Source organism: Rhinatrema bivittatum, chromosome 7 (genome assembly GCF_901001135.1).
Source record: "Rhinatrema bivittatum chromosome 7, aRhiBiv1.1, whole genome shotgun sequence".
In the NCBI taxonomy this organism is placed as follows: Eukaryota; Metazoa; Chordata; class Amphibia; order Gymnophiona; family Rhinatrematidae; genus Rhinatrema; species Rhinatrema bivittatum.
The window spans coordinates 98,304,791-98,329,425 of NC_042621.1; the positions used below are offsets into that span (position 1 = coordinate 98,304,791).

The 24,635-nt window shown below is 47.2% G+C and overlaps 1 protein-coding gene across 1 annotated transcript in view; it reads right to left on the reverse strand.

Annotated features, from left to right (window-relative positions):
• Positions 1-24,635, reverse strand: part of KCTD19 (potassium channel tetramerization domain containing 19) — a 487,519-nt gene that overhangs the window by 141,199 nt on the left and 321,685 nt on the right. The window contains exon 10 of the mRNA XM_029608784.1: positions 11,150-11,233. Coding sequence (XP_029464644.1) covers positions 11,150-11,233 — 84 coding nt within the window. The remainder of the gene's footprint in view (positions 1-11,149; positions 11,234-24,635) is intronic.

The window sequence follows — 24,635 nt, forward strand, 5'->3', positions numbered from 1 at the left end:
TTACCTGAATGCGGACATCAGAGGAAGGTCTGGTCTGACAGCCTATTTCTTCCGGGCAATAGCAGCTATTCATGGGGGGGGGGGAGGGGGGGTGAGAGGATAGCTGGAAGCTGTCAGGAGCTGGAGAGTCCCCTCCCCCGTTGTTACCTGAACACTATTGTCAAAGGGAGGTCTGGCCTGATGGCCTATTTCTTCCAGGGAATAGCGACATGCAGCCAAAGCTGCGCGCCAAAGGGGTGCACCCCTTATCGATTTTTTCCTTTTGTTTCTATGGGAAGAAAACAGAATGCCAAGATCTTTATGGCATCTCCCACCAACCATGCCCAATGGATCATCATCTTAAACGGCAAGTAGAGGAAGCCACAGAGGACTGTGCAAGGGAGTTGCCTTCAATATTGGGGACCTCCCTAAGTCCCGGCAAGAATTTACCACCTCTCCAACCAGATGTAGCTACCATCATCCCTATTTCTAACAGCTCACTGGGTGGTGAGTTTTCTCACTCTGTAACTCAAGGAGGCTGAATGCCCAATCTATGGGTAGTTTCTCTGTTATTGTTGATTTACAGATGCCTACATTATTACCCTCCTCAGAGAATGTTGCACCCCTCTTGGTTGGGAGTGCTCCTTTGCCTGCAATTTTGTCTTATTCTGAGGAGTTTGCTGACATTTCTAACACCAGAGATATTACTTTTGTGGATATTTGGCAGGTGGTAACTCGGGTTGATAAATCCTTAACAAATTCTGTCTCAGTTGTGTAAAATAACTGAAGACACTAGAAGTAAATTATATGAGTGTGATTTACATTTGAAAGCCCTTGTTAAGTCTATTGCTAATGTGAAATCTCAACAGTGTGTGTTACAGGCTTCTAATATTGCTTATATTAAGGATAGTGTAACACTTCATTCTCAATTAGAAAATCTGGAAAATCAGTTTAGGAGTAAAAACTTGATATTTTTGAATTTTTCACAGACAAGGCTACTTTCAGTTTTTGAATTACTGAAAAAGTATTTTGTAGAAATTTTAGGGATACCAACACACAAGAGGAGGACAGAAGCACACCAAAGAATAAATCCACTAAGAAAGAGTGTGTTCAGATGTGTAAATTCATCTACAGACAAAATATGTCTTGCAATATCAAAATACTGTTGTGCACCCTATTTGCGCTTGGCCCGCGAACGGGCCTGCTCACCTTGCTAGCTCCTCTGCAGGTCACGGGTTGGCCTCCCCAGCAGCAGCCGCAAGCTCCTCCAGGCCTCGGCGTCCCGCGGCAGCAGTCGCTGGGACTTCCACTGCGCACGAGGCCTCATGCCAGTGTTCGGCGTACTCCGTGGTGTCGGCCATGCCCCTACGCAGGTGCGCATAGACTGCCCGGTCTCTTGTAGGGCCAGGGGCGGGTCCTAGCTCCGCGGCGTGCCCTGATTGAACATACTACTTAAGGAAGTTCCTGCCTGCACTTCCTTGCCTTGGCAATCGGGTCGGCACTGTATGTGTACTAGTTTGCCTCCGCGTTCATAGTCTTGTTCCAGTCTTGTTCCAGCATCCTCCTGTTCCAGCGTCTGTCTGTCCCTGTCTCCCCAGGTAGTACCTTCGGACTGACTCTCTGGTACTGACCTCTGCCTGCTTCATTGACCATTCTGATTGCTGCCTGGATTCTGACCTTTGCCTGCCTTCGTGACCTCATCTGACCTCTGGAACCTGACCCCTGCCTCGTTGACTACTCTCGGACTAATTCCTGGTATCTGACTCTTGCTTTGGCTGACTTCCCTCGGACTGATCCTCGGAACCTGACCCTGGCTGCCATTGACCATGCTTCCTTGATTCTGGCTCTGTCCCTTGCTTTGTCATCGCCTACGTTGTATTGGCTTTCTCTGATATTCCAGGCCTACAGTCTAGTGACCGACCGCGCTCCCTTCCTACTGATGGGCACACCTCTATACTTCCACTCTGAGAGACCCTGCGAGGCCCACCTAAGTCCAAGCGGCCCGGGTCCCTAAGGGCTCCACCCGGGGGCACCGCGGGCTTCCTGTGGTGAAGCTCCTTCTAGCCTCTGTATTCTCCTGTGCTCCGCCCTCTGGGGGCAGGTGCTCTCTGGGCCTGACCAGGGAGCCGTCCTACACTGCTCTGCAACAAGGGTCCACCTCCAAGTGCAACAGGTTGCCAAGGCCATGGACTCGGCGGAGTCTCCCGCCTCCAGTGCCCTACCGGGTTTGGCCGCAACAGTCCAAGAACATCGAAAAGCATTGGAATCGCTAGCCTCTTCGGTGGCTTCGTTCCCAGTTGCGAGATACAGTTCTGGCCAATCCTGTGGGTCTATTGGTCTCTATGCTACCCAAAGCATCCTTGGCGCTCCATGCACCTCTTCGATACATTGGGGACCCATGCTTCTGCTGTGGCTTCTTCAATCAGTGCTTCGTGCAATTTGCACTGCAACCCTCCTTGTTCCTGAAGGAAACCACTAAAGTGACCTTCATCCTTTCCCGCCTAGAGGGGAAGGCTCTTGCATGGGCTTCTCCAGTGTGGGAACGCTCCGATCCCATGCTCTCCAAGTTATCTGAGTTTGTTGCTCTCTTCAAGCAGACCTTCGGAGACCCAGGCTGCCAAGCTATAGCCAGCTATAATCTACTCCACCTCCGTCAAGGGTCAAGGACCCTCTCAGAGTATATGGTGGAATTCAGGACCCTTGCTACAGAGCTCGGGTGGCAAGAAGATTGTCTGCAAGCCATCTTCCTAGATGGTCTCTCCAGTGCTCTCAAAGATGAACTCTCCGTCCGTGAGACTGCCATGTCTCTAGAGGACCTGATTTCCCTCACTGGGAAGATTGACCATCGACTCCGGCAACGGCGCCTAGAAGTAAAGGCCTCTCGCTCTCCTACACCACGTCCCATGCATGTCGAGAGTCCTCCAGCCAAGACTCCATCACCAAGTCTTGCCTCACAAATCTGCTTCACTTTTTTGAAGGAGTTAATAATCATGTGGATAAAGGTGAACCGGTAGATGTAGTATACTTGGATTTTCAGAAGGCGTTTGACAAAGTTCCTCATGAGAGGATTCTAGGAAAAGTAAAAAGTCATGGGATAGGTGGCGATGTCCTTTCGTGGATTGCAAACTGGCTAAATGACAGGAAACAGAGAGTAGGATTAAATGGACTATTTTCTCAGTGGAAGGGAGTGGGCAGTGGAGTGCCTCAGGGATCTGTATTGGGACCCTTACTGTTCAATATATTTATAAATGATCTGGAAAGAAATACGAGTGAGATAATCAAATTTGCAGATGATACAAAATTGTTCAGAGTAATTTAATCACAAGCAGATTGTGATAAATTGCAGGAAGACCTTGTGAGACTGGAAAATTGGGCATCAAAATGGCAGATGAAATTTAATGTGGATAAGTGCAAGGTCATGCATATAGGGAAAAATAACCCGTGCTATAGTTACACAATGTTAGGTTCCATATTAGGTGCTACAACCCAAGAAAGAGATCTAGGCATCATAGTGGATAACACATTGAAATCGTCGGTTCAGTGTGCTGTGGCAGTCAAAAAAGCAAACAGAATGTTTGGAATTATTAGAAAGGGAATGGTGAATAAAACGGAAAATGTCATAATGCCTCTGTATCACTCCATGGTGAGACCGCACCTTGAATACTGTGTACAATTCTGGTCGCCACATCTCAAAAAAGATATAATTGCGATGGAGAAGGTACAGAGAAGGGCTACCAAAATGATAAGAGTAATGGAACAGCTTCCCTATGAGGAAAGACTAAAGAGTAGGGATGTGAATCGGGTGATCGATCGTCTTAACGATCGATTTTGGCTGGGGGGGGGAGGGAAATCTGATCATCATGGTTTTTGTTTTTTTTAAATCGTAAAAAATCGTTAATCGGTGGAGGGTGGGAAAACCGGCACCCTAAAACCCACCCCGACCCTTTAAAATAAATCCCCCACCCTCCCGAAGCCCCCCAAAATGTTTTAAATTACCTGGGGTCCAGTGGGGTAGTCCCGGCGCGATCTCCTGCTCTCAGGCCACGGCTGCGTTAAAAGAAATGGCGCCGGTGGCCCTTTGCCCTTACCATATGACAGGGCAAAGGTAGCGCTGGCGCCATTTTGGTTCCTGTCACCCGACGACACGAGTGCAGGAGATCGCTCCCGGACCCCCGCGGGACCCCCAGGGACTTTTGGTCAGCTTGGGGGGGCCTCCTGACCCCCACAAGACTTGCCAAAAGTCCAGCGGGGGTCCGGGAGCGACCTCCTGCACGCGGGCCATATTGCCAATATTCAAAATGGCGCCGGTGCTACTTTTTCATGGGAAAAATGTCAGTGAGGGCAATTTGTTGCCAGAGGATGTGGTTAGTGCAGTTAGTATAGCTGTGTTTAAAAAAGGATTGGATAAGTTCTTGGAGGAGAAGTCCATTACCTGCTATTAATTAAGTTGACTTAGAAAATAGCCACTGCTATTACTAGCAACGGTTACATGGAATAGACTTAGTTTTTGGGTACTTGCCAGGTTCTTATTGCCTGGATTGGCCACTGTTGGAAACAGGATGCTGGGCTTGATGGACCCTTGGTCTGACCCAGTATGGCATGTTCTTATGTTCTTACCACCACCTCCTCCTGTTGTAGAACCTATGGAGGTGAACCATGGATGACGGTCTCCGACTGAACATCTTCGTCGGAGGAAGGAATGTCTTTGCCTTTACTGTGGCGCCTCTGGACATCTTCGGCAGTCCTGTCTGGTCCGTCCGGAAAACTGCAACACTTGAGCCCGGCAAGGGTCCCGAGCTTGGGCACTACTGTCACTGGCCCCCAACTTCTGCTTCCAGTCTCTCTGGGCATCGAGTCTCACTCCTTCACCACCACTGCCCTTGTCGATACAGGGGCAAGTGGCAGCTTCATCATGGATGAAATTGTCAAGCTTCTGAACAATCCTCTTCAGCCACTAGAGGTGAGTCTTCGTATCGCCTCCATCCAGGAAGAACATCTTCCAGAGCTCATCACCCATTGAACAGTGGCCGTTCATCTTACCCTGGGCACTCTCCACAAGGAGGAGATGTTCTTCTATGTGTTAAAACACGAACCCCAATTCGATTGGCATTCTCTGCAATTGGTGCGGTGGGGTTCTAAATGCCAGAAGACATGCCTACATCAAGTATCTCCAGCTGTCTCTGTCTTGAAGTCTCCACCCTATCTGGATTGCCTACCCAGTATGCTGAGTTTGAAGACGTCTTCTTGAAGCAGAAGGCCAACACGCTACCTCTGCTTCGTAAGCTGAATTGCCCTATAGAACTTCTGCCGGGCACGACGCCTCCCAAGGGCAGAACATATCCATTGTCTCATCCAGAAACCCTAGCCATGTCTGAGTATATTAAAGAGAACTTAGAAAAGGGGTTCATTAGACCTTCCGATTCTCCCGCCGGAGCGAGCTTTTTCTTAGTCAAGAAAAAGGACGGCAGATTACGCCCTTGTATTGACTACAGAGGGCTCAACATCATAACCCGAAAGGACCGGTACCCACTGCCCCTTATCAGTGAGCTGTTTGACCGCCTCCAAGGGGCTCAGATCTTTACCAAGTTGAATCTGAGGGGTGCGTACAATCTGGTACGCATCCAAATTGAAGATATTTGGAAGACCGCATTCAACACAAGGGATGGTCACTATGAATATACCATGATGCCCTTTGGTCTATGTAATGCCCCAGTGGTCTTTCAACGCCTTATGAACGAAATCCTCTGAGACCGTTTGTACTCCTTCGTAGTCGTATACCTTGATGACATCTTGATCTTTTCAGAGGACCTTGAATCCCACCGAGATCACGTTAGGATTGTACTTCAACACCTAAGAGAAAATCATCTTTATGCCAAAATTAGAAAAGTGTCTCTTTGAGCGAAACTGTTTACCCTTCCTAGGGTACATCATATCCGATCGAGGATTCTCCATGGATCCAGGGGAAGACCAGGGCATCCAGGACTAGCCCCAGCCAGTTGGCCTGCGGGCTTTACAATGCTTCCTTGGCTTTATTATTACAGGAGCTTCATTGCCAACTACTCTACCCTAGCTGCTCCGCTCACTGCCACAACCAAGAAAGGGGCTAACACTCGTGTATGGACTCCCAAAGCACAAGCCGCCTTTCAGATGCTAAAAGAAGCATTCTGTTCTGGTCCCTGTCTTCAGCACCCAGACTCAAGATGTCCATTTGTCGTAGAAGTCAATGCCTCTCAATCGGAGCTGGGGCAGTTTTAAGCCAGTTTTCTCCAAAAGGTAAATTGATACCACGTTCGTTCTATTCACTTAAGTTCTCTCCTACAAAGCAACACTATACTGTCGGTGACTGAGAACTTCTAGCCGTCAAGCTGGCGCTCCAAGAGTGGTGTCCCTGGTTGGAAGGGGTGCAACATAAATTTACCTTTTTCACCGATCATAAGAATCTTGAGCACCTTAAAGAAACTCAACTCTTGAACCCTAGACAAGCCCGATGGGCACTCTTCTTCGAGCGGTTCAATTTCGAACTGCGCTATCACCCGGCTTCTAAGAACCTCCATGCTGATACACTATTGAGATCCTTCAAACCAGAGGATGTTCCTGATGTTCCCAGGCACATCATAGATCCTGCCTGCATATCCCTTGCCATGACCACTACAGTTCCATTTGGGAAAACTGTCATTCCACATAGATTACGTGAATGAGTTCTGAAATGGGCTCATGATTCCAAGTTGGCAGGACACCCGGGTCATACCAGGACCCTAGAGATGTTGCGGAGATATTACTGGTGACCCAATATGGTGCATCACTCTCGGAACTATGTAGATTCATGTCCCATCTGTGCCCAACAGAAACCACTTACCAGAAGGCCTTGGGGCCTACTCTGACTTCCAGCATCTACCGAGCCATGGTCCAGCATCTCAACAGACTTCATTACAGACCTGCCTCCGTCCCAGAACAATACCGTGATCTGGGTCATCATCGACCATTTTTCGAAAATGGGTCACTTCATTCTCCTGCCTGGCCTCCCATCGGCCCCAGAGTTAGCCAAGTTGTTTTTGAAACATATCTTCTGTCTCCATGGACTCCCAAAGGAAATCATATCTGACCGAGGACCACAGTTCGCTGCAAGATACTGGCGCTCTCTATGCAAAAGGTTCAACATTGCCTTGCATTTTACGTCGGCCTATCACCCACAGGCCAATGGTCAAGCTAAAAGGACCAACCAGACCTTGAAAACATTAATTCGTTCCTACGTAAATGACCAGCAGGACAACTGGTCCGACCTGTTTTCCTGGGCTGAGTTGTCGCATAATACCCACGTCGCTGCTGCCACCGATGTATCACCGTTCTCCGTGGTATTTGAGCGACAACCTCAGTTGCCACTACCAGTTCCTCTTACTGTTCCATCTCCAGCTGCGCAATTCATGGCCCACACCATTCGCCAGGTGTGGAATCAAGTCAACGAACGCCTTACTCAGGCTGCCGAGCGCTCCAAGCGCACTTCAGATGCCCACAGTCATCCCGCTCCACTCTTCCGTCCTGGTCAGAAGGTGTGGTCAAGCACCCAACACATAAGGTTGAGACTCCCTTCTCATTGTCTGGCACCCAAGTTCATCGGCCTGTTTCCAGTTCTCCAGAGATTGGGAGCAGTGTCTTATCAACTTCAACTACCTCGTGCCATGGGCATCCATAACACATTCCATGTCTCTCTTTTGAAGCCATTGGTCCTCTCCTGGCCCTCTCACAGAAACCCCTTATCTCCGTGGATCTCCACTGAACCCGATTCTACGCTCCAGGTAAGAGAGGTCCTCGACGTCCGTTGGCATCGAGGTAGATGGGAATACCTCTTATCCTGGGAGGGTTATGGGGCTGAGGAGAACTCATGGGAACCTTCCGATAATATCCTTGTTAAAGAGCTCCTCAGGACATTCCATAGGACTCATCCTGAAAAACCACGGCCGCATAGAGGGAGGCCAAAAGGGGGGGGGGGGGGTACTGTTGCATATCCCGCCCACGCTCAGCCCGCGCACGGGCCTGCTCACCTCGCTAGCTCCTCTGCAGGTCACGGGTCGGCCTCCCCAGCGGCAGCCGCAAGCTCCTTCAAGCCTCGGCGTCCCGCAGTGGCGGTCGCCGTGCCTTCCACTGCACACCAGGCCTCACACTGTAGTTCGGCGTCCTCCGTGGCGTCGGCCACGCCCCTACGCGTGGACTGCCTGGTCTCTTGTAGGGCCAGGTGGCGGGTTCTAGCTCCGCGGCACGCCCTGATTGAAAGTACTACTTAAGGAAGTTCCTGCCTGCACTTCCTTGCCTTGGCAATTGGGTCGGCACTGTATGTGTACTAGTTTGCCTCCGCGTTCATAGTCTTGTTCCAGCGTCCTCCTGTTCCAGCCTTGTTCCAGCATCCTTCTGTTCCAGAGTCTGTCTGTCCCTGTCTCCCCAGGTAGTACCTTCGGACTGACTCTCTGGTACTGACCTCTGCCTGCTTCATTGACCATTCTGATTGCTGCCTGGATTCTGACCTTTGCCTGCCTTCTTGACCTCGTTTGACCTCTGGAACATGACCCCTGCCTTGTTGACTACTCTCGGTCTAATTCCTGGTATCTGACTCCTGCTTTGGCTGATTTCCCTCGGGCTGATCCTCGGAACCTGACCCCGGTTGCCATTGACCATACCTCCTTGATTCTGGCTCTGTCACTTGCCTTGTCATCGCCTATGCTGTATTGGCCTTCTCTGATACTCCAGGCCTACAGTCTAGTGTCCGACCGCGCTCCCTTGCTACTGGTGGGCACACTTCTATACTTCTTCTCCGGGAGACCCTGCGAGGCCCACCTAAGTCCAAGTGGCCTGGGTCCCCAAGGACTCCACCTGGGGGGTCCGCGGGCTTCCAGTGGTGAAGCTCCTTCTAGCCTCTGTCTCCTCCTGTGCGCCACCCCCTGGGGCAGGTGCTCTCTGGGTCTGAGCAGGGCGCCATCCTACACTGCTCCAGGACAAGGGTCCACATCCAAGCGCAACAAATACATTTATTTTTACCAATCCAAATATCAGGCATTCTGGTCTTAAAAGGGTTAAAGAAGTGTAATTCAATTACAACAACAGCACTGTCAGTCCCCCGACTCGGGCTGTGTTTTGCAGTGGCTGCATCAGTATGGAGAGAGAATGAGACCACAAGGATCTTCAACGACAGTTACACATTGATCTATGAATAATGCACACTGAATGATAACAGACCTGGGATCTAGCACCCGTTAACATCTGTGGCATTTGAATTGCCTCATGTTTATACCTTCTTCAAATGAAAGCCATACTCGCTCCTTTAGACAGTATGTCACCTTGGCAATTTTCTGGATGGTTTCCCAATATGCTCCAAAAGTATGCTCCTTCCCCAGCTGAAAACTCACTCTGCTTTTTGTTTGTGTCTGTAAAAATAGCTCCCCCCTCCTTATCATGAAAGCCTCCTCCAAACCTAGGTATAGTGCAAATCTGCAGGTGGCAATAATATACAGTTCAAGTCAACAGGGGCCCTTTGACATTGTGCACACAGACAAGTGATGCTCAGTTCTTCCCTCTTCTACTTTCAATTAAGATGGACATCCATGTAAAGGTCAGAACAATTACAGCACTGTTCAGATGGATAGCCTCATAAATCTCACAATGTATTTTGGGTAAAGCCACAATTCTTAACATTACAGACATTACCAACCCCAGCTCCATATAGACCTACCCCATTGGGGTGAGGATCCACATTTTTGGAGCCCTATAGTAATCCTAGCCTACAAGTGCCACCCTGCCTTCCACACAAGGATAATAGTTTGTACCCCAGAATAAACAACATAATTCTCACTTTATATGGGTCCAGGCTTTTTTCTTGAGCTTTAGATTACCTCTTCTGGGCCCAGGGAGATAAAACAAATCTTTGCTCAGGACAAGCTTGGCCAAAAAGGCCTTCTTGGCAGAAAAATTAATCTGCCTGGTGTGTGGTGCCATATTGTGGAGTATTCTCACAGCTGATAGAAGGAGCCTTTCCAGTACAATTTGTTTTTTACTTAACTTGGTAAATTCAACGTATGATATTTGTCAATCTCTGTTATATTTGCTATTTATATGATGCTCTTATAATATGTATATTTATTTCATTTATATTTTTGTAGTCCACCCTTCCGCACTTCAAAGTGGATTACATTCAGGTACCGTAGGTATTTCCCTATCCCCAGAGGGCTTACAATCTAACCCCGGGATTCATCATTCAGCTATAATTATAGTGGAATGATGATGAGTCGCAAAAAGGAAGGATGGGGGGGGGGGGGCAACCACATCATGGTAGTGTGCTTTTGCCTGCAGCAGTTGTGGCTGTGCTGCCCACTAGCACCCCCATAGCAAAGGTGCAGCTAATTCTGGTGCTACTGTGTAAAGCATCACCTACAGTGGTACTGGCTTCACATTTTTTTTAACCCCACCCCTTTCCCTGAGACAATGGAGCAACAGTGGGACTTGAACACTGCTCCCCCAGATCATAGCCTGCTGTTCTAACCACTAGGCTACTCCTCCACATACCCAAAACAGCTGGCAGTGTGGGCTATAAGTATTTTAAACAAATAAATAAGTGGACATTCATATTTATCTGGTTATTATTGATATTCAGCCAAATAATGACACTGCAAGTTATCTGGTGATCAATAATAATCAGATAAATTTGAATATTGTCACTAAGCTGGATATCAATGATAATTAGCTAAGGGGCAATATTCAAATTTATTCAATGATATTTGGATAACTTGCAACATCGTTGTTTGGCCAGATATCAATGATAACCAGACAAATGTGGATATTCCAACTTGGACAGTCAGCCCCCATATTCAAATATCCTCCTACTGTGATTTAATCATCTACATTTCTAGCCAGCTATATCTTGATATTTAGACTTAACCACTTAAATATATGCTTGTTTGAAAATTTCAAAAATTTCAAATCCTTTTTTACCTTTCATACTTGTCAAGCTATAACAGTGCTTGTTGATTTACTGAATATTTACCTCAAATATACTTTTAGTCTCCCTATGACACTTCTGCATACTGAAATATGTTAAATGTTGAAAACTGTGACTGAAATATTATACAGAATAAAGAAGTAATAATCCTGGAAATACAAGTAAAGCCAAAAAAGCTATTTTTCTTACCTGTATGCATCACACTGATAAAGTGCTTCTAAAAGAGAAGGGATTCTATACTCCTTGGCTTCTTCGCATAACAAAGACCATTCTCTATAAATTGCACAGAAATTATATAATTAAACATTGCATGACATTATTCTCACACTATTATTTGATCAATGTTAAAATAAGAATAAATATCTTCTGCAAATATTATTGATCTCGCTGGAATTGGGATCAATTCATCCCTTGTATATTTTTGGAATATGGAGGGCAAATATCTCGGACTATTCAGAATATGCTGATCTGTAGCTGTTTGGAAAGGAAATATTTGGGAGATATTCAGGCTAGTCAAAAGGATTCTCATTCTTGAGATATTATGTTCTAATATATTGTGATAAGATATTCTTCACCTCACATTCTGGTGGTGAATGGTTGAGCAGAGGGTGTCAATGAGAATGTTTTGGCTTGCCATCCCATTCCTATCAAAGAAGAATAAATTATCTTCCAGAACAGACTGGCAAACCTACTGAGGAGGGCTTTAAACTACAATGAGGGATGTATGAAAAAAAAAACCCTCAGGTAAGTAAGCCATTAAACATATGTATTGAAGAGGGCAAAGGGAATAAAAACTAAGGGGTGAATTTTAAAAGTGTTGCTCACTCTAAAAGGTCCATGTATGTGAGTAGGTGGGCTGCGCGTGAGCAACATGGATTTTAAAAGCTGCATGTTAACGCGCATATATGCACATTCTTGAGCAAAAGAAAGGGCGGAAAAGGGGCAGGACATGGGTATCCCTGGGCAGGGTCAACAGTTACGCACGTAAATCCACATTTTAAAACTAGAGGCTGCAGCACTTTGTGGCTTGTTATCCTCGTATATTTACTGCTGCTCCTGCTGATGTGTAAGTCTGCAGAAAGCAGAGTTGCTTACCTATAACAGGTGTTCTCACAGGACAGCAGGATGTTAGTCCTCACATATGGGTGACATCATCAGGATGGAGCCCAATCACGGAACACTTTTGTCAAAATTTCTAGAACTTTAACTGGCACCTACTGGGCATGGCCAGCATAACACCAACCCTGCATCCAGCAGGGGTCCCCCTTCAGTCTCGTCTTATAGTAAAAAGTACAGCGAAAATAAATAAGAAAACGTAAACGAACCCAACACCGCGGGGTGGCAGGCGGGTTTCGAAAGGACTAACATCCTACTGTCCTGTAAGAACACCTGGAGGTTGGGGTGATGAAGGCATAGTTGTTCTGAGTGATCAGAAGCGGGTCCTTCCCCAGAGGAATGTGCTGGTGTACTGATAGGTCATGGAGAATTGGAAACCAGACCTGGCGTGGCCAAGGAGGGGCTATCAGAATCATTAGCCCCTTGTGCCTTCGCAACTTCACGAGAGTCTTTGAAATGAGTGGAGGTGGAGGGTACGCATAAAGGAGACCGCTGGCCCATGAGAGGGAGAAAGCGTCTCTTGGCTGCAGGTGTTGGTTGCAAGTGAGAGAGCAGAAGTTCCCTACTTTGCGGTTGTGAATTGATGCAAAGAGGTCTATGTGAGGGTAACCCCAAAGTTGGAATATTGAGTCAACTACAGTGGAGTTGAGGGACCACTCGTGCGGTTGAAAAGTGCGACTCAGCTTGTCTGCCAACACATTGTCCACTCCCGGCAAGTAGGTGGCCCTGAGGTACATCGAGTGGGAAAGGGCCTCCGCCCATATCTGTTCAGCTTCCTGACACAGAAGGTAGGAGCCCGTTCCCCCTTGCTTGTTGATGTACCACATGGCCACCTGGTTGTCTGTTTGAATCAGGATGACCCGGTTGGAAAGGTGATCCTGAAAAGCCCTGAGAGCATATCTGATTGCACGAAGCTCCAGGAAATTTATTTGTGTTTTGCTTCCTCTGGAGACCAAATGCCCTGAGTTTGCAGGTTTACAACATGTGCACCCCAGCCAAGGCTGTAAGCATCTGTTGTCAAGGTTATTTGAGGTTCTGGAACCTGAAATGGAAGGCCTTGTAGCAGATTGAATTGGTCTGCCCACCAGGCCAGCTATAAGCGGAGCTGTTTGGTGATGTGGACAATGGTGGACATTGGCTGAGAAGACTGAATCCACTGCGATTTTAGAGTCCACTGCATTACTCTCATGGCAAGGCGAGCCATGGGAGTGACATGCACGAGGATGCCATATTACCCAGTAAGACCAGAAAATGACATACAGTTGAATGTTGTCGAGACTGCAGTCGATGGGCTAGAAAAGCGAGAGTGAAAGCTCGATCCCGAGGTAAGAACATAAGAACATAAGAAAATGCCATACTGGGTCAGACCAAGGGTCCATCAAGCCCAGCATCCTGTTTCCAACAGTGGCCAATCCAGGCCATAAGAACCTGGCAAATACCCAAAAACTAAGTCTATTCCATGTTACCATTGCTAATGGCAGTGGCTATTCTCTTGATGGCACATGGTTAACTTGTAAATCTATACCAATCATATTTTACTTTATCGTGCCTCCATGTAAACCGTTGTGATGGTTACCTAACTTAACGACGGTATAGAAGAATTTTGAAATAAAAATAAATAAATAAATACATGAACTTAATAGCAGGTAATGGACTTCTCCTCCAAGAACTTATCCAATCCTTTTTTAAACACAGCTATACTAACTGCACTAACCACATCCTCTGGCAACAAATTCCAGAGTTTAATTGTGCGTTGAGTAAAAAGGAACTTTCTCCGATTAGTTTTAAATGTGCCCTATGCTAACTTCATGGAGTGCCCCCTAGTCTTTCTACTATCTGAAAGAGTAAATAACCGATTCACATCTACCCGTTCTAGACCTCTCATGATTTTAAACACCTCTATCATATCCCCCCTCAGTCGTCTCTTCTCCAAGCTGAAAAGTCCTAACCTCTTTAGTCTTTCCTCATAGGGGAGTTGTTCCATTCCCCTTATCATTTTGGTAGCCCTTCTCTGTACCTTCTCCATCGCAATTATATCTTTTTTGAGATGCGGCGACCAGAATTGTACACAGTATTCAAGGTGCGGTCTCACCATGCAGCGATACAGAGGCATTATGACATTTTCCGTTTTATTCACCATTCCCTTTCTAATAATTCCCAACATTCTGTTTGCTTTTTTGACTGCCACAGCACACTGTACCGACAATTTCAATGTGTTATCCACTATGACACCTAGATCTCTTTCTTGGGTTGTAGCACCTAATATGGAACCCAACATTGTGTAATTATAGCATGGGTTATTTTTCCATATATGCATCACCTTGCACTTATCCACATTAAATTTCATCTGCCATTTGGATGCCCAATTTTCCAGTCTCACAAGGTCTTCCTGCAATTTATCACAATCTGCTTGTGATTTAACTACTCTGAACAATTTTGTGTCATCTGCAAATTTGATTATCTCACTCGTCGTATTTCTTTCCAGATCATTTATAAATATATTGAAAAGTAAGGGTCCCAATACAGATCCCTGAGGCACTCCACTGTCCACTCCCTTCCACTGAGAAAATTGCCCATTTAATCCTATTCTCTGTTTCCTGTCTTTTAGCCAGTTTGCAATCCACGAAAGGACATCGCCACCTATCCCATGACTTTTTACTTTTCCTAGAAGCCTCTCATGAGGAACTTTGTCAAACGCCTTCTGAAAATCCAAGTTTACTATATCTACCGGTTCACCTTTATCCACATGTTTATTAACTCTAAAAGGCTTTCGCTTTTAGAGTGTCCAAGTCGGCCCCTATGAATGATAGGGTTTGAGAAGGAACTAGCCTGGATTTTGGATAGTTTATGAGGAACCCTAGGGAGATCAGGGTATGCAAAGTGAGATGTCGGGACGTCAGTGCAGTTTGTTGAGTGGGAGCCCTGATCAACCAATCATCGAGGTAGGGGTAGACATGGACACTTTGACTCCTGAGAAAGGCAGCTACCACTACGAGGCACTTGGTGAAGACTCGTGGGGCAGATGCTAGGCCGAAAGGTAACACTCGATATTGGAAGTGCTTTGGGCCTACTAGGAACTGCAGGAATCTGTGACCTGACAGAGTAATTGAAATGTCTGTGTAGGCGTCCTGGAGGTCTAGAGAGCAGAGCCAATCTTCCCTTTGGAGAAGGGGATGAAGAGAACCCAAGGTCACCATCTTGAACTTTTCTCTTTGTAGGTATTTGTTTAAGGTGCGAAGATCCAGTATTGGGCGAACACCACCTGACTTTTTTGGTATCAGGAAATACTGGGAATAGAACCCCTGCCCTGTTGAGAGAGGGGCACTGGCTCTAGTGCTCAGGACTGGAGGAAGAGGGAGATCTCCTGCTCCAGGAGTGATGAGTGGTTGGATATTCCCCACATCAGCCGAGGTGGGGAATCCAGTGGAACAGAGAGAAAGTTGAGGTGGTAACCTTGAGTTACTACAGCAAGTACCCACTGATCTGTGGTGACTGTGTGCCAAGGTTTGGAGAAGTGGCACAACCGGCCTACAACGGAAATAGCCGGAAGTGGAGGCTGGGTACTGCTCTCTAGGAAGGAGTCAAAAGCCAGATGCTGGATCTGGCTGGGGGGCTGGCTGTGACTTCTGTACTCAAGGTTGCCTGGGTTGGTTTTTTGGTAAGGCTTAGAAGGCAGACCCCTGGATGCCGGGGAATAGTATCTCCTTTGCCGGTAGACTTGTCTCTTGGAGTCTCTCCTAAAGGATCTTTTGGAAGAGGAAGAGAGATCAGAAGGCTGTAAGGAGAGCTGGCACAGAGTCTCTTGGTGGTCCTTGAGCTGCGTCACTGCTTCTTGAATCTTTTCTCCAAAAAGATTATCCCCAGCACAGGGCAAGTCAGCTAACCTGTCCTGTACTTCTGGTCTGAGGTCTGAAGACTTTAGCCAGGCCCATCTCCTCGCACTAATTCCTGCTGCCAAAACTCTGGAGGCGGTGTTGAAGATGTCTTATGCAGACCGTACTTCATGTCTGCCGGCATCTAGGCCTTTTTGTGCTAGGGCATGAAGCTGATCCTGGAATTGCAGAGGTAAGACTTCAGCAAATTCCTGAATCTTCGTGAACAGGGCCCTGTTGTATTGGGACATGTACAATTGATAGGAAGCAATGTGAGAGATCAGTATTGAGCCATGGAATACACGTCTTCCAAATGCATCCAGGAATTTTTGTTCCTTTCCTGGAAGAATGGAAGAATGAGGTTTGGAGCATCGTGCCCTCTTCTGAGCTGACTCTACAACCACTGAGTGATGACCTAATTGAGTTCTCTGGAAGCCAAGGGCTGACTGAACTAAGTAGGTGGCATCTGCCTTACGGATGACAGGTGCCACAGAGCCAGGGTGCTCCCAATTTCTCTTTAAAAGGTCCAGAAGGATTTCATGAATAGGGAGACATGATTTCCTTTGAAGCATCAAGAAACTGGAGAAGCTCCAGCATCTGATGCCTAGAGTCCTCTTCAGTCTGAAGCTGGAATGGAATCGTTTCAGACATTTTCTTTACAAAGTTGATAAATGACACGTCCTCTGGAGGAGAACACTTCCTTTCATCAGGAGGAGAGGGTTGTAAAGGAAGATCATCAGTATCCTGGGATGAATCATTGGACCAAGGATTGTAAGGCTCATCACCAGCTCCCATATGTTCTTCAGAAGGGAGTAACGGTTTTATCCTGGGCCTAGGTATCGATGGCTTCAGAGGCGGAATGGAAGGCATCGATGGAATCACTGATGGAATCGGCGACATCGATGGCAGCACTCCAGAGGGTGGAATGGAGATCGGTGTTTCTTCTTCTTCTTCCGATGACAAGGGTATGGGTGAGGAAGGAATTCCTCGGATCAGTTCCCTTGGATCCACTGGTGGAAGGGCACTGATTAACGCATTCATTCTTGCCAATAAAGGTGCAAGCACATTGGGTATCGATTGGTGGCTGGCTCGGGAACTGGCATCGATGGAGGTTTGAACCCATGGAGTGCTTTACGGATGGCCTCTTGGATCATCCGATCCAATTCCTCATGGAAACCTGGGACATGGATACCCGGTTCCAGAGAAGGAGGTAGAACTGGCGTAGCCAGAGTGTCCACCGGTGAAAGTGGAGTCGCGGCTCCCGGCACCTGTCCAGGTGGGGAACGCCTCAGTGACCCAGAAACAGAAGAGGATGGGGCTTTTCTGTATGGGACTTCTTTGTCGGTGGCTCAGACAACGTCGATGCCGAGGACTTGCCTGTATCAGTGGCCTGAGCTTTCCGATGGCGGTGTCGATGTTTTTCTCGATGTTCTCCTCTGTCCTTTTCCTGAGGAGGAACAGAGGGGGTCGACACCCACGGAGTCGTTGAAGCCGGTTGGGCAGCAGCGGTTTCCTGGTGCTGGCACGAAGTCAACAGTACTGGTTCGGAAAACTTTGAAGCTATCGATGGAGTCAGGGTTTTTGACAGAAAGAGAAGTTCCATCTTCTCCAACCTAGCCTTGCAACCCTTTGGTGTCATTAGGGCACATTTGGTGCAAGTAAGGACATCATGGTTAGACCCCAAACACATGACACAGATCATGTAAGGGTCATTAATGGACATTGTTCGAGTGCAGTCGGGGCAGTGAAGGAAACCCGACGCCATGGCCTCGACAAAAATTTAGTCGTCGTGCGGTCGATGGCCAGTAGACTGCGAGGGAAAAACTCGATGGGAATCAACCGCAAGCCGGTAAAAAACTTACCATTCGACTGCGGAGCAAAGGTATCGATAAGAGGACTCCTGTGGGGTATAATTATTTGAAATTTTTTGAAAAATTTCCATGAGGAAAATTCCTGTCAGGAATCTCTGAAGAGCTCCTTAACCCGCGTGGCTACTGATGCGCAAAAAAAAAAAGAAGACTGAAGGGTAACCCCTGCTGGATGCAGGGTTGGTGCTATGCTGGGCATTCCCAGTAGGTGTCTGTCAAAGTTCTAGAAACTTTGACAAAAGTGTTCTGTGATTGGGCTCCATTCTGATGATGTCACTCATATGTGAGGACTAACATCCTGCTTGTCCTGTGAGAAATCACTTTTTAGGCTTTACATGAGAGGGTGAGGGATCCAGGTCAGGTGGGGAGAGTGCAAGCTGAAGAACCAGAGGGTCTGGATAAACTCAAGATAGACTGGGCAAACTGGTGGACTAAGTGGTAAAATTAGGAATGTCCTTTACACAAGCAGGTTTTAAAATCCACTTACTTGCACACTTTAAAGCTGATAAAGTCCCAAGGAAGATATGCAAAGTACATTTGCTTGACTAACGGCTTAAAATTAGGAGGAAACATATGTAGGGTAGGCGCATTTTTAAATCATATGCACGCACCTATAAGCATGATTTAAAATTTCAGCAGATGTTCGCTCGCGCACACAAATGTGTGTGTATATGCACATGCACAATTGTTTTAAAGTTACTGTTTCTGCATACTAATGCTCATAGTGTGGGAAATAAAATCCCGGATCTAGAGGCAATCATGAAAGAGGGTGACTTAAATGTAGTGGCTGTCATGGAGCCATGACACATAGAAAATCATAATTGGGATATAGTTATTCTGGGTGAGATCTGGAGAGAAAGGATAGAAAGAAAGGGAGGAGAAATGGTGTTGCATATAAACATAACAATAAAAAAAATGTGAGACTTATGAAGTAAAGACTAAAGAGGAGGCATTGTGAGTAAATCTGGAAAGAGGGAATGGGACATCCATCTATATTGGTATGATGTACAGGCTTCAGAATAGATAAACAGAGATTTAATGGAGGATATTCACAAAGTCATTACGAAAAGGGAGGTGCTATTCCTAGGTGCTCTCAATATGCCAGATGTTAATTGGGGCATCCCAGGTGTGGTGTCTTCTAGAAGAAGCAAAATCCTGGATTCTCTGCAGTGAGAATTGATTCATCAGCTGGTAATGGAATCTGCATGGGAGGAAGTGATACTGGACTTGGCGCTTATCAATGGGGATTTATTTATTTATTTATTTAGTGATTTTTTTTTTTTATATACCGCAGCACGTTAATAACATCACCTCGGTTTACAATAAACAATAAATAGCAACAATCTTTACAGACAATATGAAATAAGGTGAACATATCATATATCATAACATATCATATATCAATTAAGCACAAATTAAGAACAAAACACAATTAAACTAATGATAATAATATTCTAATGTCAATGGCAAATTTAAATAATAAACGGGAGTTAAGAGACCGATAAAGTAAATTTAGCAGCGGGATAAAATCAATAGGCGGTGATAAATAGGCGAGTGAAAATAGATCAGAGAAACAGGGATAAGTAATAGGCATTTCAGAAACGGATGATCATTGGGATAGTGATTCTGATCTCGTAGTCGATGATCTTCTGGGTCCAGTGGACACCAGAGGAGTGGTTCACTATTAGAGTGCAGGTGTTGATGGTTCATTCTAAGATGTGGGTCCTAGACTTCAGGAAAACTAACTTTGTTAAAACAGGGGAGTACCTCAAGGAGTCAATAGATGGATGGGCAAAATTAAAATCAGATTTGCAAAGATAACTAATCTTTTGTTAGAAAAGTAAACAAAGGTAAGAGGAAAAAGAGGCCACTATGGTTTCCTAAAAAAGTAACTGAAAAGGTAAAGAAAACAAGGTTATAATTTATTAATTACAAGAGACTGCAAAAAGAGGAAGGCAGGCAATAATATCCAGAAAAGTTAAGAGAAGTTTGGAAAGTAATCAGGAAAGCAAAGGTGCAAATGGATGAAAAAAATAGCAAATACGAAGGAACAAGACCTAATAGGAGGAAGAGCAGAAATGTCACTGTGAAACTCAGAAGTGAAGGGGAGGAACATATAGAGGCTAATGCAGAAAAAAGAAGAATTGCTTAAATATTTCTATTTGGTGTTCACTGAGAAAGGGCCAGGAGAAGGACCACAGAAAATGCACACAAATGGTTAATCTAAAAAAACTTTCAGAAAATTCAAAGGATTACAAGATCCAAGACAGTATGGGGTAGATTTTAAAAGGTGAGCGTGGTGGGCGTACATGTGTGCACTCTACCCGGCACGCCTGCGCGTACATGTTATAAAATCGGACGACAGCGCGCGCAAGGGGGTGCACAATTGTGCACCTTGGGCGTGCTGAGTCGTGCTGTCTTCCCCCGTTCCCTCTCAGGCCGCTCTGAAATCAGAGTGGCCTGCAAGGGAACTTCCCTTCCCCCTAGCCTGACTTTCCCACCCCTTTCCCTCCCTAGCCCTACTCTAAACCATCCCCTGAACTTTGTCTTACCTTTTGCACCTGCCAGCAGCCTGCCAGCACACGATCCTCCGACACAGTGGCAAATGGCCGCTCTATCGGAGGCCTCTGGTCCTGCCCTGCCCCCCGGACCACCCTGCCCCTGCCCCGCCCCTTTAGTAAAGATCCGGGACTTCATTGCATCCCGGGCTTAATGCACATCGCCGGGCCTTTTGAAAATAGGCCCTGTGCGCTTAAGACCGGTTATGCGCGTAACCTTTTTAAAATCCGGCACTATGGTTTTACCAGAGGTAGGTCTTTTCAGCAAAATCTGATCAATTTCTTTAACTGGGTGACCAGAGAATTGAATCAAGGGAGAGCGTTAGATGTGATATACTTGGATTTCAATAAAGCCTTTGACACATTTCTGAATAAGCGACAAATAAACTGAGCATCCTTGGTATGGGCTCTAAAATGACTGATTGGGTTATAAACTGCAAAGCAAAGGAGCTGGATAGTGGTGAATGGATTTTACTCTGAAGACATGCTGTTACTAGTGGTGTGCCTCATGGATCAGTCTTGGACTAATCCTTTTCAACATTTTCAAAAGCAAAATTGCAGGACTGTCAGGAAAAGTTTTTCTTTTTGCAGATGATACCAAAATCTGCAACAGGATGCCCCCAGGAAAGTGTAGAAAGAATGAGGAAGGATCTATCAAAACATGAGGATTGATCTAGAGTCTGGCAGCAAATATTTAATGTTAAAAAGTACATGGTCATGCATTTGGTCTACAATAACCCATGCACAAATCAAGAGCGGGATCCAAGAGTGATCATATCTAATGATCTCAAGATGGCCAAACAGTAGAGAAGGTGATGGTAAAAGCCTGAAAGATGCCTGGGTGCATAGGGAAAGGAATAGTTAGCAGAAAAAAGGAGGTGTTATTGCTTATGTATAAATCCTTGGTGAGACCATATTTGGAATACTGTATAAAATTCTGAGAAAGTACCTTCATAGAACAAAAACCAAATTCAATCAATCCAGAGGGTAGCTACAAGAATTGTTAGTGGTCTTTGTTATAAAGCGTATGGGGACAGAGTTAAAGATCTAAACATCTATATATAACTCCCTAATGAGTCACATAAAATGTGAGAGATTTAATTCCTGTTTTGGAGTACAGCATCAACCACTCAATAGGTTCACTTAGGGGTAGATTTTAAAAGGTTGTACGTGGGCGTACATGTGCGTGTGCTACCTGGCGCGTGCATATCTATGCCCAATTTTATAACATGCAAGCGCAGGAACGGCGCATGCAAGGGGGTGCACAATTGTGTACCTTGTGAGTGCCGAGCTACGCTGCCTTCCCCCGTTCTCTCCCAGGCTACTCCGAAATCGGAGCGGCCTGAGAGGGAACCTCCCTTCCCCCTAGAATGACCTTCCCACACCTTCCCCTAAACTCCCCCCCCCCTTAGCCCTACTCTAACCCCCCCTGACCTTTATTTTTGTTGTGTTTGTGGCATTGTGGACCCTTGGTCGCTGTGGAGATGACTCCGCCCACGGGGAGGGGCCCCGTGGGAACCACAGCAATAGGCTAAACTCAGATAGCAGACACGGAATGAATGGAAGGCTTTATTGTACTGCTGTAGATAGATGGTATGAAGCAGGAAGGTAAGGCACTGAGGGCCGCGAGGTGCCTATAAGTTCAACAGTCTCAGGTGTAGAATCTCACCCAGATGTTCAAGAGTAGTGGGGGCCCGCGGTGCGGGCAACACCGAGCCTGGTGGGTGGAACTGGAGCACTGGATCGTAGAGGTACTCACAGGAGTGTAGACATCTTCCTGGTAGTGAAATGGTGGGACTGAAGGTCTGTAGTACAGGATACATAGACTGGTAGGCCCTCGAGGAGCGAGTACACGATAGTCCGGAGATCCTGAAAAGAATAAGACAGAGAGACCCCCAAGGAGCGGTTGTCTCAATTAGTAGAGGCTCTTAAGGGTGATGGAAGCGAGAGACCCTCGAGGAGCGGGTGTCTTCAGCTTCTAAAGGAGCGAGGCCCTTGGAGTGTGGAGCGGCGTCTAAGTGTGCAGCTTAGAGCGGTCAGAGTAGCTTAAACCGAAGTCCTTGCTAACTCAAAGGTGGTAGCGAAGCGGAGGCTTTAAATACCCGGAGGTATTGACGTCAGGCGGTGAGGATTCCCCCGAGGTTCCCGCCATGACGTGTATTTGAGCGTAGGAGATGTGCATGTGCACACCCTAGGAGGCCATGGGAGTGAGCATGGCGGACTGGAACGCCCATGCTAGCTGGAGACGCCAAGGCCCTCGGCACTTGGCACCGGAGGCAGCCGTCTTGCCCAAGGATGAGGGAAATGGAAGAAAAGAGGTACGGCAGAGCGGTCGCAGCTGTCTGCGACCGACGGACGCAACAGTACTCCCCTTCAAAGGGCCCCTCCAAGACCTCTTGCAGGTGGTCTGGGTTTTCGTGGGTGTGCCAGATGGAATTGACAAACCAGCTCTTTATCTGTAATGTTGGCCAGTGGTTCCCAGGAATTCTCTTCTGGGCCATAGTTCTCCCATGAGATGAGATATTCCCATGTCTTGCCTCTTTTACGTACATCAAGGATGTCGTCTACGGCATATTTGATGTCATCTTCAGTATCCAGACTGGTAGGTTCTGGGGTTTTCCTGGAGAATTCGGAGAGCATCACTGGCTTTAATAGTGATACATGAAATGCATTATGTATCTTCTGTTATGATATCGAGGTGTTTGGTGGATTCTCAGGGGCAACAGTGATGATATCTCCTACGGGGAGGAGCCCCGTAGGGAACTGAAGCACCAGGCTAGACTCAGATGCACAAACACAGAGGGCTGGATTTTAAAAGCCCTGCGCGCGTAAATCCAGCCGGATTTACGGGCGCAGGGCACTCGCGCACCGGTGCGCCTATTTTGCATAGGCCGCCGGTGCGCACATAGCTCTGGGATGCGTGTAAGTCCCGGGGCTTCGTAAAAGGGGCGGGAGGGGGTGGGTCCGGGGGCATGTCCGGGGTCGGGGCGGTTCAGGGCGGGTCCGGGGGTGTGGTGCGGGCCCGGGGGCGTGGTCGAGGCCTCCGGACCAGCCCCCGGGTCGGGTGATGGCGCGCCAGCAGCCCGCTGGTGCACGCAGATTTACGCCTGCTTTCAGCAGGTGTAAATCTGCCAACAAAGGTAGGGGGGGGGGGGTTTAGATAGGGCCGGGGGGGTGGGTTAGGTAGGGGAAGGGAGGAGAAGGTGAGGGGAGGTGGAAGGAAAGTTCCCTCCGAGGCCACTCCGATTTCAGAGCGGCCTCAGAGGGAACAGGCAGCGCGCGGCAGGCTCAGCGTGTGTAGGTTGCACAAATATGCACCCCCTTGCGCGCGCCGACCCCGGATTTTATAAGATACGCGCGGCTAAGCGCGTATCTTATAAAATCCAGCGTACTTTTGTTCGCGCCTGGTGCACGAACAAAAGTACGCGCGTAAATTTATAAAATCTACCCCAGAGAATATATCTTTTATTATACAGCTAGTGTGGACCACCAGAGGTGGCAGTAGAGAGTAGATTAGGTAGCAACAGTCTGTGATCCTTGGCGTAGGAGACCCATCCCACAATGGTGGGGTAAGGCCCCGATGCAGATGTCCAGTAAGGCACTGTAGGAGAGACAGACTGGCAGATGTTATAATACACTCCCTTGTAACTGAGTAGATAGAGTTCCCAATGAGCAGCAGAGAGAGGATAGGCATTAAGGATGTGCAGCAGGGACGGATTTGTCCCATTCGGTATTTGTATTTGTCGGGACCCAAATCCGTTGCATCCATTCTCAGGGGACATGATCCGTTCATTAGTTACATATGTATTTGTTTCCCCCCAAAAAACCCATCCCAACCATTTAAATTTAATTTACTACAACCCCCACCCTCCTGACCCCCCCAAGACTTGCCAAAAGTCCCTGGTGGTCCAGCGGGGGTCCTGGAACGATCTCCTGCAATGGGGCCGTCGGCTACCAGTATTCAAAATGGCTCTGATAGCCTTTGCCCTTACTATGTCACAGGGGCTATCGGCGCCATTTTGAATACCGGCAGCTGACAGCCCAAGTGCAGGAGATTGCTCAAGGACCCCCCTGGACCACCAGGGACTTTTGGCAAGTCTGGGGGGGGGGTCAGGAGGGTGGGGGTTTATTCATTAGTGATACACTGTATTCGTGGGAGTTCGCCATACGTTTCGTGACCCCCACGAATACGGCATATATGTTACGGATTGCCAATACATTGCAAATGAATGCACACCCCTAATAGGTATTAACAGTCTGT